This window comes from Zootoca vivipara, chromosome 2 (assembly GCF_965207765.1).
Source record: "Zootoca vivipara chromosome 2, rZooViv2.hap1.1, whole genome shotgun sequence".
Classification (NCBI taxonomy): domain Eukaryota; kingdom Metazoa; phylum Chordata; class Lepidosauria; order Squamata; family Lacertidae; genus Zootoca; species Zootoca vivipara.
Window position 1 is genome coordinate 121,154,710 of NC_142584.1, and position 13,825 is coordinate 121,168,534.

A 13,825-nucleotide genomic window follows, 5' to 3' on the forward strand; every position below is an offset into this window, starting at 1 on the left:
GACTTGACAGAGTCTACAGTGGACCTATGAATGTTCCCTCACTAGGGAAGAAGAGGTACATACTAATATTTCTTGGTGATTTATCGAAGTATCGTATTGCATATTTCATCAAGAGTGAGACAGTGGACATGTTCAAGAAATACCTTGCAATGGTGAAGAACTACGGTAGTTCCAGAGAACTCCAGCTATGCTGATGAAAAGACAATGGGGGTGAGTACTGCTCACGAGAGATGCGAAGGAGGGAATAGATTCTGAAAAGACCCTGATGTTGGGAAAGATGGAGGGCACAAGGAGAAGGGGACTCCCTGGAAAAGACCCTGATGTTGGGAAAGATGGAGGGCACAAGGAGAAGGGGACTCCCTGGAAAAGACCCTGATGTTGGGAAAGATTGAGGGCACTAGGAGAAGGGGACGACAGAGGACGAGATGGTTGGACAGTGTTCTCGAAGCTACCAACATGAGTCTGACCAAACTGCGGGAGGCAGTGGAAGACAGGAGTGCCTGGCGTGCTCTGGTCCATGGGGTCACAAAGAGTCGGACACGACTAAACGACTAAACAACAACAACAACAACCAAAACTCACAATATCTCTCGGCATCTCTCGCCCCCCCCCCCCAGGAAAGAGAAAGGGGAGTTTGGTGATGCTGCCGCCAAGGAGATCTTGCCAGGCAAACCCTGCAGGTGTTTGGGTCCCCACTTCCTACCTGGATCGCATGGTTCCGGGGCCCTGTCGATGGGCACCAGGGAGGGCGCTTTCTTGGGGGGGGGGTCTCTTTGTCCTGTCCTCCCCCTCTTATCTCCCCCCCTCTATTTTCCCTCTCTCCCTCTTTACCTCTTGGTCCTCTCTGGTCCTCCGCCTCCCTGGCTCCAGATCATTCCGCTTTCCTTATGCGCAATAGAAAGGGCTGATGGGGGGTCCTCCACTGACGCCGCTCCTCCCCTCCCCGAAACTGCCCTTCTGCCCCCCCTTCCGGCCTGGAAACTTCCGGCACATTTAGCAGCGACACTTCCGGTTCCTTTTGGGATGCGCTTGCCCCTAGAGCTACGTCCGCAGAGCAGCCTCTCCCTGTGTTGGGATGGGAAGAGGACGGGACGGCGTTGCCTTTGGCCTCCTGCTCTTGGGGCTCCATGGGGACATGGCCCCCTTCATCCCCGCCAAGTTGCCTCTCCTCCCCACGGACAGTCTCAGTGGGGGCGGCAGGGAGGGTGGGACGTTTTGCAAGCTTCACCCACCATAATTTTTTAAGAGGGGGCGGGGTCTCCTTCTGGGCCGGAGACTGAACCTGGGACCTCCTTCTGCATGCAGAGCAGAACCCTAACCCTAACCCCCCCCCCCCAGCAAAGCCCAGCTTCAAACACCAGCCCCTCCCCCGTTAAAAAGCTACCCACTGGTTTCCCTCGGCGGGGGAAAAGGGTGCAGTAATGACAGACCTTTTACTTTCCTGGGCTCCTTGATCACTGCAGATGGTGACAGCAGTCACAAAATTAAAAGACGCCTGCTTCTTGGGAGAAAAGCAATGACAAACCTAGACAGCATCTTAAAAAGCAGGGACATCACCTTGCCGACAAAGGTCCGTATAGTTAAAGCTATGGTTTTCCCAGTAGTGATGTATGGAAGTGAGAGCTGGACCATCAAGAAGGCTGATCGCCAAAGAATTGATGCTTTTGAATTATGGTGCTGAAGGAGACTCTTGAGCAGGGGTCAGCAAACTTTTTCAGCAGGGGGCCGGTCCACTGTCCCTCAGACCTTGTGGGGGGCCGGACTGTATTTTGAAAAAAAATATGAACGAATTCCTATGTCCTACAAATAACCCAGAGATGTATTTTAAATAAAAGGACACATTCTACTCATGTAAAAACACCAGGCAGGCCCCAAAAATAACCCAGAGATGCATTTTAAATAAAAGGACACATTCTACTCATGTAAAAACATGCTGATTCCTGGACCGTCCGCGGACCGGATTTAGAAGGTGATTGGGCCACATCCGGCCCCTGGGCCTTCGTTTGGGGACCCCTGCTCTTGAGAGTCCCATGGACTGCAAGAAGATCAAACCTATCCATTCTTAAGGAAATCAGCCCTGAGTGCTCACTGGAAGGACAGATCCTGAAGCTGAGGCTCCAATACATTGGCCACCTCATGAGAAGAGAAGACTCCCTGGAAAAGACCCTGATGTTGGGAAAGATTGAGGGCACAAGGAGAAGGGGACGACAGAGGACGAGATGGTTGGACAGTGTTCTCGAAGCTACGAACATGAGTTTGACCAAACTGCGGGAGGCAGTGGAAGACAGGAGTGCCTGGCGTGCTCTGGTCCATGGGGTCACGAAGAATCGGACACGACTAAACGACTAAACAACAACGACAGACCTGCCAACCCAATGGGAATAACAGAGATGAAGCGGGGAATATGAAACCGAGCCCCCTTCTTGCCACGGAGGACTGCTTACGGAGGGGGGGCTGAGATATCCTTTCAAAGGGGGAATTCCTGGACTGCAGAATCCATCGCCCCAGACCGATTTCATTCATGCACAGATCCCTGGATAGGTGCCAATACTTGTGAAACCAGTTTCATGGGGGGGGGGGGAGGCTTGGGAAGAATCTCCTGCTAGGGGGCTGGAGGAGTCCAGAGGCTGACGGGGGTCAGACATGGCTTCTCTTTTGCTCTCTGTCTCTTTCCAGCTCAGGGATTAGCATGAGCCTCTGAATCTCAGGATCGTGGGTTTGAGCCCCACTTTGGGCAAAATATTCATGCATTGCAGGGGGCTGGACTAGATGACCCTCGTGGTCCCTTCCAACTCTACAATTCTAGGATTCTACCATGCATAGAGGAAAGTTCGCCCTCTTGTGGGCAGTGGTGGGATGATGTAACGTGAGTTGGTGGGAACTGTTCTTGAGTGTTGCCTTGTCACACACAGACAGCACCACAACAGTCCTGTCAAAGGAAGGGTGTGTGTGTGCATTTCTGCAGGCTGATGTCCATCCATCGCCCCAGCACCTCCTCACCTCCAATCCTCCCCCCTAACAGTGAAGGGTCCTACTCTGGAAATCCTCTCTTCCTGCTGGAGACGAGGCAGTGAGGGATTCCAGACCCACATAGGTGTCCTTGCTCTGGAATTCCCTTGTCAGCAGGGAGACTTCAAAAGCCCCCCCCCCAAATGTCTCCCCCTTCCCTCATTTAGTATCGAGACCTTTCATCTTGTCATTTGGTAATTTTAAATCCATTTTTTTCTCAACCTGCAATTTTAATACTGTTGTTGGGTTGGTGGTTTTAATTATCCTGTTCACTAGTGATGTTTCACATAGCATTTGTGAATAATAAAAATAATAAAAATTATTTATTATTTATACCCCGCCCATCTGGCTAGGTTTCCCCATCCACTCAGGGCAGCTTCAAACAAACACTAAAATACAACAATCTATTAAACATTAAAAGCTTCCCTAAACAGGGCTGCCTTCAGATGTCCTCTAAAAGTCTGGTATTTGTTTTTCTCTTTGTCATCTGGTGCGAGGGCGTTCCACAGGGCGGGTGCCACTACCAAGAAGCCCCTCTGCCTTGTTCCCTGCAACTTGGCTTCTCACAGCAAGGGAACCGCAAGAAGGCCCTTGGAGCTGGACCTGAGTGTCCGGGAGGAACGATGGGGGTGGAGACGCTCCTTCAGGTATACTGGGCCGAGGCCGTTTAGGGCTTTAAAGGTCAGCACCAACACTTTGAATTGTGCTCGGAAACGTACTGGGAGCCAATGTAGGTCTTTCAAGACCGGTGTTACGTGGTCTCGGCAGCCACTCCCAGTCACCAGTCTAGCTGCCACATTCTGGATTAGTTGTAGGCTCCTCTTCATCCTGGAGAGTAGTGATTGGTGGGGTGCCACAGGGTTCTGTCTTGGGCCCAGTCTTATTCAGCATCTTTATCAATGACTTGGGTGATGGGCTTGAGGGCATCCTGAGCAAGTTTGCAGATGTCATGGAATTGGGAGGGGTGGCTAATACCCCAGAGGACAGGATCACACTTCAAAATGACCTTAACAGATTAGACAACTGGGCCAAAGCAAACAAGATTAATTTTAACAGGGATAAATGTAGAGTACTACACTTGACATGAGCCAGCAGTGTGATGCAGCAGCTAAAAAAGCCAATGTAATTCTGGGCTGCATCAATAGGAGTATAGCATCTAGGTCAAGGAAGTAATAGTGTCACTGTATTCTGCTCTGGTCAGACCTCACCTGGAGTACTGTGTCCAGTTCTGGGCATCACAGTCCAAGAAGGATACTGACAAGTTGGACTGTGTCCAGAGGAGGGCAACCAATATGGTCAAAGGCCTAGAAATGATGCCTAATGAGGAATGGCTTAGGGAGCTGGGTATGTTTAGCCTGGAGAAGAGAAGGTTAAGGGGTGATATGATAGCCATGTTCAAATATATAAATGGATGTCATATAGAGGAGGGAGAAAAGTTGTTTTCTGCTGCTCCAGAGAAGTGGACATGGAGCAATGGATTCAAGCTACAAGAAAGAAGATTCCACCTAAACATTAGGAAGAACTTCCTGACAGTAAGAGTTGTTCGGCAGTGGAATTTGCTGCCAAAGAGTGTGGTGGAGTCTCCTTTGGAAGTCTTTAAGCAGAGGCTTGACAGCCATATGTCAGGAATGCTTTGATGGTGTTTCCTGCTTGGCAGGGGGTTGGACTGGATGACCCTTGTGGTTTTTTTCTAACTCTATGATTCTATTATTCTAGTTTCCGGGTCACCTTCAAAGGTAGCCCCACGTAGAGCACATTGCAGTAGTCCAATTGAGAGATAACTAGAGCATGCACAACTCTGGCGAGACAGTCCGTGGGCAGATAGGGTCTCAGGTCTACGGTATGTAACTATGATGTAGGCATGACACTTCGGAAATGCATTGTGGGATTTGAGTGGGAATCTTTAAAAGTTCTTATAACCCTATTCCCGGTGTTCAGTCTTGGCTTGAACCTGTTACGCAACAATCCTTGCTATTTTGCTCCAGTTGGTAGCTGGACTCCTTCCTTTATTCCGCACTGGACCACGGGCTCTTGCCTGACAAGCTGGGTGGCTGAGCAGCCTCACACTCAGAATTTTCCCTAATACTCTGAATTTTTACTTGAGGGGGAGGGCGCGCACACGATCACCTCCCCTCGCTTGACTTGGAAGGAATCCAGCAGAATCGCATCACGTCGCCTCCCCACCTCTGTGGCCAGGCTCTGCTCTCCCTGCTCTCCCTGGGCATGTGCTGGGATGCCACCCCCCACCGCTATGGAGCAGAGGTAGCGGTGATGCCACAGAGCCCTGTCTGGGGAGGCACCGCCTGCTCCCTCCCCCTGTGCACCCTATTCTGCGCTTCTGGGGACACAAAGAATCATAGAGTTGGAAGAGACCACAAGGGCCATCCATTCCAACCCCCTGCCAAGCAGGAAACACCATCAAACATTCTTGACATATGGCTGTCAAGCCTCTACTTAAAGACCTCCAAAGAAGGAGACTCCACCACACTCCTTGGTAGCAAATTCCACTGACGAACAGCTCTTACTGTCAGGAAGTTCTTCCTAATGTTTAGGTGGAATCTTCTTTCTTGTAGTTTGAATCCATTGCTCCATGTCCGCTTCTCTGGAGCAGCAGAAAACAACCTTTCACCCTCCTCTATATGACATCCTTTTATATATTTGAACATGGCTATCATATCACCCCTTAACCTTCTCTTCTCCAGGCTAAACATACCCAGCTCCCTAAGCCGTTCCTCATAAGGCATCGTTTCCAGGCCTTTGAACATTTTCGTTGCCCTCTTCTGGACACGTTCCAGCTTGTCAGTATCCTTCTTGGACTGTGGTGCCCAGAACTGGACACAGTACTCCAGGTGAGGTCTGACAAGAGCAGAATACAGTGGTACTATTACTTCCCTTGATCTAGACGCTATACTCCTATTGATGCAGCCCAGAATTGCATTGGATTTTTAACTGCTGCATCACACTGCTGACTCATGTCAAGTTTGTGGTCTACCAGGACTCCTAGATCCTTTTCACATGTACTGCTCTCAAGCCAGGTGTCACCCATCCTGTATTTGTGCCTTTCATTTTTTTTCATTTTTTTTTTTTGCCCAAGCGTAGTACTTTACATTTTTCCCTTTTAAAATTCATCTTGTTTGCTTTGGCCCAGTTCTCTAATCTGTTAAGGTCATTTTGAAGTGTGATCCTGTCCTCTGGGGTATTAGCCACCTCTCTCAATTAGGTGTCATCTGCAAACTTGCTCAGGATGCCCTCAAGCCCATCATCCAAGTCATTGATAAAGATGTTGAATAAGACTGGGCCCAAGACAGAACCCTGTAGCACCCCACTAGTCACTACTCTCCAGGATGAGGAGCCATTGATGAGCACCCTTTGGGTTCGTTCAGTCAGCCAGTTACAAATCCACTGAATTGTAGCATTGTCTAGCCCGCATTTCACCAGCTTCTTTACAGGAATATCATGGGGCACCTTGTCAAAGGCCTTGCTGAAATCAAGATAGGCTATATCTATAGCCAGCCTCGGCCAGCTAGGTACAGGGAGCTGGCAGCGGGGGGGGGGGGGGCTCAAGGCAGGCATAAATGGTATATTTGCCTGCTGATGTGACACTGAGACTAAAAATGAACTGAAACCCATTCTTTCTTACCTTCAACTGGATTTATAACAGTGGATTGTGAATACACCATTGCTGGAGTGGTTTAAAGAAGATTGAGTTTGTTTTAAAAGTATTCTTACAGATAAATTGAAATTTTGAAGTTTGGAACGGGCTAGAGAAGCTGAAATAGTGATAAGGACTGGATATGCCTGTGTCTTTTTGAAAGGAAAGGAGAACCTATTTATACAAAGATCGCTGGGAAGGTGGTTCCAGGACCTGGGCAGAATCTGGCAGCATGACAGCCCCTATGCCACCTTCTTAAAGTTGGAAGCTGAGTGTCTTATAAAAATGCTTGGAGAGATAAACTGAAACTTTAATGTTTGGAACAGGTCAGAGAGGCTGAAACATCGAAAGGACTGCATATCATAGAATCATATGTCTATATTTTGCTAAAAAGAGAAACTATAAGGATCTTCAATTGTTTGCAACTCCTCATAGACAAAATAAAAAATTGCAGATGGCTGCAATTAGTCCTGGGCTGAGGTGCTAAAGAAAGCTTGATCATGCATAATGAGATAAGAATCCGATGTCTCTATTCATCCCAGGTGCTTCCATGGTTTTAAGCTTGGTATTGATTTCCAATTCAGCAACTTCTCTTTCCAGTCTGTTCCTGAAATTTCTCTGTAATAAAACAGCTGCTTTGAGATCTTGTATAGAATGTCCTGGGAGATTGAAGTGTTCTCCTACTGGTTTTTCAGTCTTATGGTTCCTGATGTCAGATTTATGTCCATTTATCCTTTGGCGTAGGGTTTGGCCTGTTTGTCCAATATAGAGAGCTGAAGGGCACCGTTGGCATTTGATGGCATACACAATGTTAGAAGATGAGCAATTAAATAGTCCTGAGATGGTATGTTGGATGTTGTTGAGGCCAGTAATGATGTTGTCCGGGTGTATGTGGCAGCAAAGTTGGCATCTGGGTTTATTGCAGGCTCTGGTACCAGTGTCCATGTTAAGTCTGGTGGTTGTATTATTGTGGGTGAGGAGTTGTTTAAGATTGGGTGGCTGTCTGTAGGCAATGAAAGGTCTTCCTCCCAGAGCTTGAGAAAGGGAGCTGTCATTGTCCAGGAGAGGCTGTAGATCTCTGATGATGCGTTGTACTGTTTTAACTTGGGAGCTGTATGTGATGACTAGTGGTGTTCTGTTATTTTCTTTTTTGGGTCTGTCTTGCAGCAGGTTCTCCCTAGGTATCAGTCTGGCTCTGTTGATCTGTTGTTTAACTTCATCAGGTGGATATTTTAGTTCTAAAAAGGTTTGCTGTAGATCTCTTAGGTGAGATTCTCTGTCTGTAGAGTTGGAACAGATACGGTTGTAACGTAGGGCCTGGCTGTATACGATGGATTGTTTGGTATGTTTGGGATGGTAGCTAGAAGCATGTAGATATGTTTGTCGGTCAGTTGGTTTTCTGTATAAGGTGGTGTCTATACGTCCATCCTGTATTTTTATAGTAGTGTCCAAAAAATGTATTTCTTGCATGGATTGGTTCATTGTTAGGTTGATGGTGGGGTGAAAGTCATTGACTGTCTGGTGGAAGGTTTCCAGGGTCTGTTGTCCATGTGTCCAGATAATAAAAATATCGTAAATGTATCGTAGGTACAAGAGAGGTTTGAGTGGGTAGCACCTGGGATGAATAGAGACATCAGATTCTTATCTCATTATGCATGATCAAGCTTTCTTTAGCACCTCAGCCCAGGACTAATTGCAGCCATCAGCAGCCATTAACACCCATCTACAGGTTTACCACTCCCATCAGCCCATCACACATTCCTACCCACCCCCCCACCCTCTGTATATATATAGGGTCTGACACTTCTGTTTCTAGTGTATCTGAAGAAGTGTGCATGCACACAAAAGCTCATACCAAAATATAAACTTAGTTGGTCTTTAAGGTGCTACTGAAGGTATTTTTTTATTTTTTTATTTTGCTTCGACTCAGACCAACACGGCTACCTACCTGTAACTCCTCATAGACATTTCAAGATAATTGGATGAGTGAGAACGATCTACTCTTCCCTGGGGAAACAAGTAATTACTTATACTTTCTGGACATTCTGTTGTTGTTGTTGTTGTTGGCGTGTGTATGTGTGAAGGCCTGATCATTTATTTGTTGCAACAAACGTTTCAATCTCTAAGGAGAGCAAAAAAAGAAAATGTCCAGAACAAAGATTACATGAGTTTTTAAAAGTTCCCACGACACATTTCTCACAGTGCCATCAAAACATCACAGGTATGTCACAGAAGAGGAGTGGTGTTGGGCAGAAATCTGTGATCCAGACCTGCCCTTGTCAATCCCACCTTGTTTCAACATCCGTCTAACGCAAGGGAAATATAATATCCCCCCATCATTTAGCCCGGACACTGAGGTCCACTTCCGAGGGTCTTCTGGCAGTTCCCTCAGAGTTACAGGGAACCAGGCAGAGGGCCTTCTCAGTAGTGGCACCCTCCCTGTGGAACACACGCCCCCATCAGATGTCAAAGAGAGAAGACCTCTGAAGGCAGCCCTGTTCAGGAGCAGGGCGGGGATCTCTCAGACGGGGAGGCTTCATGCTGAGAGATCTCCACTCCTGCTTGCATGCAAGTAGCGGCAGCTGAGGAGCACCTGGCTGCCTTGAGGTGGTGGAGGGGCTGTCAGGTGCAGCTTCCGGGCTGCCTCCCCCTTCCCCAACCCCAGCAACTATTCAGCCTGGCTGCCTTCATGGGGTGCAGGGGATCTGATGCGGAGGTGGGGGCTCCCTTCAACTTCTCCCTTGAGGGGAGTGCAGCCTGCCCCTCCCCAGCCGAGCAGCCCCGATCCAGCTCCTGCTCCCGTGCAAGCAGCAACGCTGCCTAGAGGAGTAGCCCAATCCTACTCCTACTTACCTGCAAGCAGGAGCTGGGTGGGTGGGTGGTAGTGGGGTGGGGTGGGGTGGGGACAACATCCCTTGGGTGCTAGCTTGCCGCCTGGCCCGCCTTCCCTCACTAGGAAAAGGGACGTGTGGCACTCAAAACGGAAGTTATACTCAGAACGGAGCACGTTTGGTTTCCAAAAAAAGTTCCAAGACTGGAACACTCAGTTCTGGGTTCAGGTTCCAAGTAGTTTAAGAACTAAGCTGTTCGAAAACTGAGGTACCATTGTATTTATTTTTCCCAAGTTGAACTGTATTTATTCCCCCCCCGTGTTGATTTTCTTGAGTCAAAATGAGACATTTTTTAAAGAAAAAAAGCATCGAGTTATATATTACATATCAATGGAAAGATAATTTAATGAAGAATGTAATGCAATAACGTTTATGAAGGATTATTCATTACAACAGTAGTCATAAAGAAGAAACGTGAAACAAACAGGAAAAAATTTTGATAAACAGTTACAATTGCTGTGAAAAGTAAGTGGGTTTTGCGTTGCAGTTTGAGTAAAGGTAAAGGTAAAGGGACCCCTGACCATCAGGTCCACTCGCGGACGACTCTGGGGTTGTGGCCCTCATCTCGGATTATTGGCTGAGGGAGCCGGTGTACAGCTTCCAGGTCATGTGGCCAGCATGACAAAGCTGCTTCTGGTGAACCAGAGAAGCACATGGAAATGCCGTTTACCTTCCCGCTGTAGTGGTACCTATTTATCTACTTGCACTTTGACGTGCTTTCGAACTGCTAGGTTGGCAGAAGCTGGGACCGAAGAACGGGAGCTCACCCCGTAATGAGGATTTCAACTGCCGACCTAATCGACAAGCCCTAGGCTCGGTGGTTAAACCCACAGCGCCACCCGCGTTTGAGTACTCGGTCTCTAAAAGGTTCGCCATCACTGCCCTCGGATCATGTCCAGTTGCAAAGGTGGAGGGGGGCTTTCCACCCTCAGGGCCCAGAGGGGGCTCCTGCCTTGGGGCAGCTGGTGGAGTTGGAGGACGTTGACCCTTAGCACTCTCGGTTTGGGACCTGCCTGAAGCTCCTTCCACATTAGACTCATCCTTACATTGCTTTGAGATGCTCTGGTACGGCCCCTTCTTCCCTCTCCCCCCTTCCCTCCTCATGCAAGATGTGCAGCTAGGAACAGAGCCTTTCCTGGTTATGCCAGTAAAAAACCCTTTTATGTCTCCTGCCACAAAACATATCTATGCACAATCTATATAAAAATCAAAAGAACAGATGAGGGGTTCAAAATTACCTTGGGCATATAAGGAGGTGCTTTCAGTCTTTCTGTGTCTTCATGGTTCCATTATTGCAATCATAACAGTGGGAGTCATGCTGCTGCTCCTATAATATTAATCTAACTCTGCTTCCAAATCCTGAGCTCCACTTTGTGCAACTCTCCATTCCCAGATACAAACATTTCCAACTCCCTCCCCCAAACACCAAAACCAGATCACTCTCAGTCCATCCTCATTCAAAAGCAACACTCCAGACTCACACACTCCCCCTCCCTATCTAACAGTACATTCAATATTATATTATGCTTCCTATTGTGAAATGTTACCTTCATTACTTTAAATACATGTTTAAACAATGTTACATAAAAACAACAAAAGCTCACATACACTGCATGCATTTAAGATTCATTTCCTGTTATTGATGTGAGAGAAAGTGTCAAGTAGGAGAGAAACATTTTCAACACTCCAAAAAACGTTCCATTATAACCAAAGAAGAATCCACATTCCTTCTATTTAAACCATTTCTATTCTTGAGTTAATTGATGGCTTGTAGTTTCCACTCTTACAGCTCTTACCCCTCAGAGTCTTTAGGTGGTTTGTAAGAATTCAAATTCAACTGAACCTCTATCTAATTCCCTAACACTTATATGGTTTCTCCCCTGTATGAGTTTGTTGATGTTCTGCAAGAACTCCACTCTGACTGAAGCTCTTCCCACACTCTATGCATTTAAATGGTTTATCCCCTGTGTGAGTCCGTTGATGGTTTCTAAGGTGTCCACTCTGACTGAAGCTCTTTCCACACTCCATGCATTTAAATGGTTTCTCCCCCGTGTGAGTCCGTTGATGGTTTCTAAGGCTTCCACTCTGACTGAAGCTCTTTCCACACTCCATGCATTTAAATGGTTTCTCCCCCGTGTGAATCCGTTGATGGTTTCTAAGGTGTCTACTCTGGCTGAAGCTCTTTCCACACTCCATACATTTAAATGGTTTCTCCCCCGTGTGAGTCCGTTGATGAATTCTTAGTGTTCCACTCCGACTGAAGCTCTTTCCATACTCCATGCATTCAAATGGTTTCTCCTCCATGTGACTCCGTTGATGAATTCTAAGTGTTCCACTATGACTGAAGCTCTTTCCACACTCCATGCATTCAAAGGTTTTCCCCCCTGTGTGAGTTTGATTATGTAAATTAAGGCTGTCACATCTACTGAAGCTCTTTCCACAGTCCATACATTTAAATGGTTTCTCCCCTGTGTGAGTCCGTTGATGAATTCTAAGCTGTCCACTCTGACTGAAGCTCTTCCCGCACTCCATACATTTAAATGGTTTCTCCCCTGTGTGAGTCCGTTGATGAATTCTAAGCTGTCCACTCTGACTGAAGCTCTTCCCGCACTCCATACATTTAAATGGTTTCTCCCCCGTGTGAATCCGTTGATGAATTCTAAGTTCTTCACTCTGGCAGAAGCTCTTTCCACACTCCATACATTTAAATGGTTTCTCCCCCGTGTGAGTCCGTTGATGAATTCTAAGTGTTCCACTCTGACTGAAGCTCTTTCCACACTCCATGCATTCAAATGGTTTATCCCCTGTGTGAATCCGTTGATGAATTCTAAGGCGTCCGCTCCGACTGAAGCTCTTTCCACACTCCACGCATTTAAATGGTTTCTCCCCCGTGTGAATCCGTTGATGAATTCTAAGTTCTTCACTCTGGCAGAAGCTCTTTCCACACTCCATACATTTAAATGGTTTCTCCCCCGTGTGAGTCCGTTGATGAATTCTAAGTGTTCCACTCTGACTGAAGCTCTTTCCACACTCCATGCATTCAAATGGTTTATCCCCTGTGTGAATCCGTTGATGAATTCTAAGGTGTCCGCTCCGACTGAAGCTCTTTCCACACTCCACGCATTTAAATGGTTTCTCCCCCGTGTGAATCCGTTGATGAATTCTAAGATCTCCACTCCGACTGAAGCTCTTTCCGCACTCCATACATTCAAATGGTTTCTCCCCCGTGTGAATCCGTTGATGAATTCTAAGTTCTCCACTCTGGCTGAAGCTCTTTCCACACTCCACGCATTTAAATGGTTTCTCCCCCGTGTGCATCCGTTGATGAATTCTAAGTTCTCCACTCCAACTGAAGCTCTTTCCACACTCCATACATTCAAATGGTTTCTCCCCTGTGTGAATCCGTTGATGATTTCTAAGTTTTCCACTCTCAGTGAAGCTCTTTCCACACTCCACGCATTTAAATGGTTTCTCCCCCGTGTGAATCCGTTGATGAATTCTAAGTTCTCCACTCTGGCTGAAGCTCTTTCCACACTCCATACATTCAAATGGTTTCTCCCCCGTGTGAGTCCGTTGATGTCTTCTTAGTGTTCCACTCTGACTGAATCTCTTTCCGCACTCCATGCATTGAAATGGTTTTTTAATGTCTTCTTCGTTATTTGCATTGAAATGGTCCCCCAGATTTCTGGCGGCCTTCTCCATTGCTTCTTGTCTAGGAGGAGAAGAAAGAAATATTACATACATCAATCAACACCTGTTTTTATTTTACCATCTCATACATTGTCTCCTGCCCTCGATATGTTCCACATTTTTGCGAAATGGAAGTGAAATAATGTCAAATAATGGTAATGCATCATCAACCTTTTATAACCCTTAATCATTGTTAATGAAGCAGCATTATCTTAGAATATTGTGGAACTCTGTGGTTTACTTTTTAAATAAAGTCGTTTCTCACAGTAAAGGGACCTGCTTTGTGTCCATGAACCTGCCCACTCTTCATCAGGGTCCTAAGTTCACCATGAAGTTCTTCATCCTCTGCACAATTATCCTCCAGCGTGGCTGAGTGTGGAAACATTCGATTTTTGGTGTTATGGTCTAGATACTAATCATAATCCCTGGGAAATTTTTCAATAACCCTTAAGATCCAGTTCCACCAACTGCCAAATAACACTGAGCCCTAGAGCAGCAATGGCGAACCTATGGCACTCATGGCACAGTGGGCATGCGGAGCCCTCACTGCTGGCACGTTTGCTATCGGCCCATCCGCACCGTT

General features: G+C 47.0%; 2 protein-coding genes across 2 annotated transcripts in view; both read right to left on the reverse strand.

The window, feature by feature from the left end:
* Positions 1-13,825, reverse strand: part of RXRB (retinoid X receptor beta) — a 371,934-nt gene that overhangs the window by 135,385 nt on the left and 222,724 nt on the right. The gene's annotated exons all lie outside the window — the stretch shown is intronic.
* LOC118081421 (uncharacterized) overlaps positions 1-13,825 on the reverse strand; it is a 40,863-nt gene that overhangs the window by 7,134 nt on the left and 19,904 nt on the right. Inside the window, 1 exon segment of the mRNA XM_088664373.1 lies at positions 11,413-13,130. Coding sequence (XP_088520499.1) covers positions 11,413-13,130 — 1,718 coding nt within the window.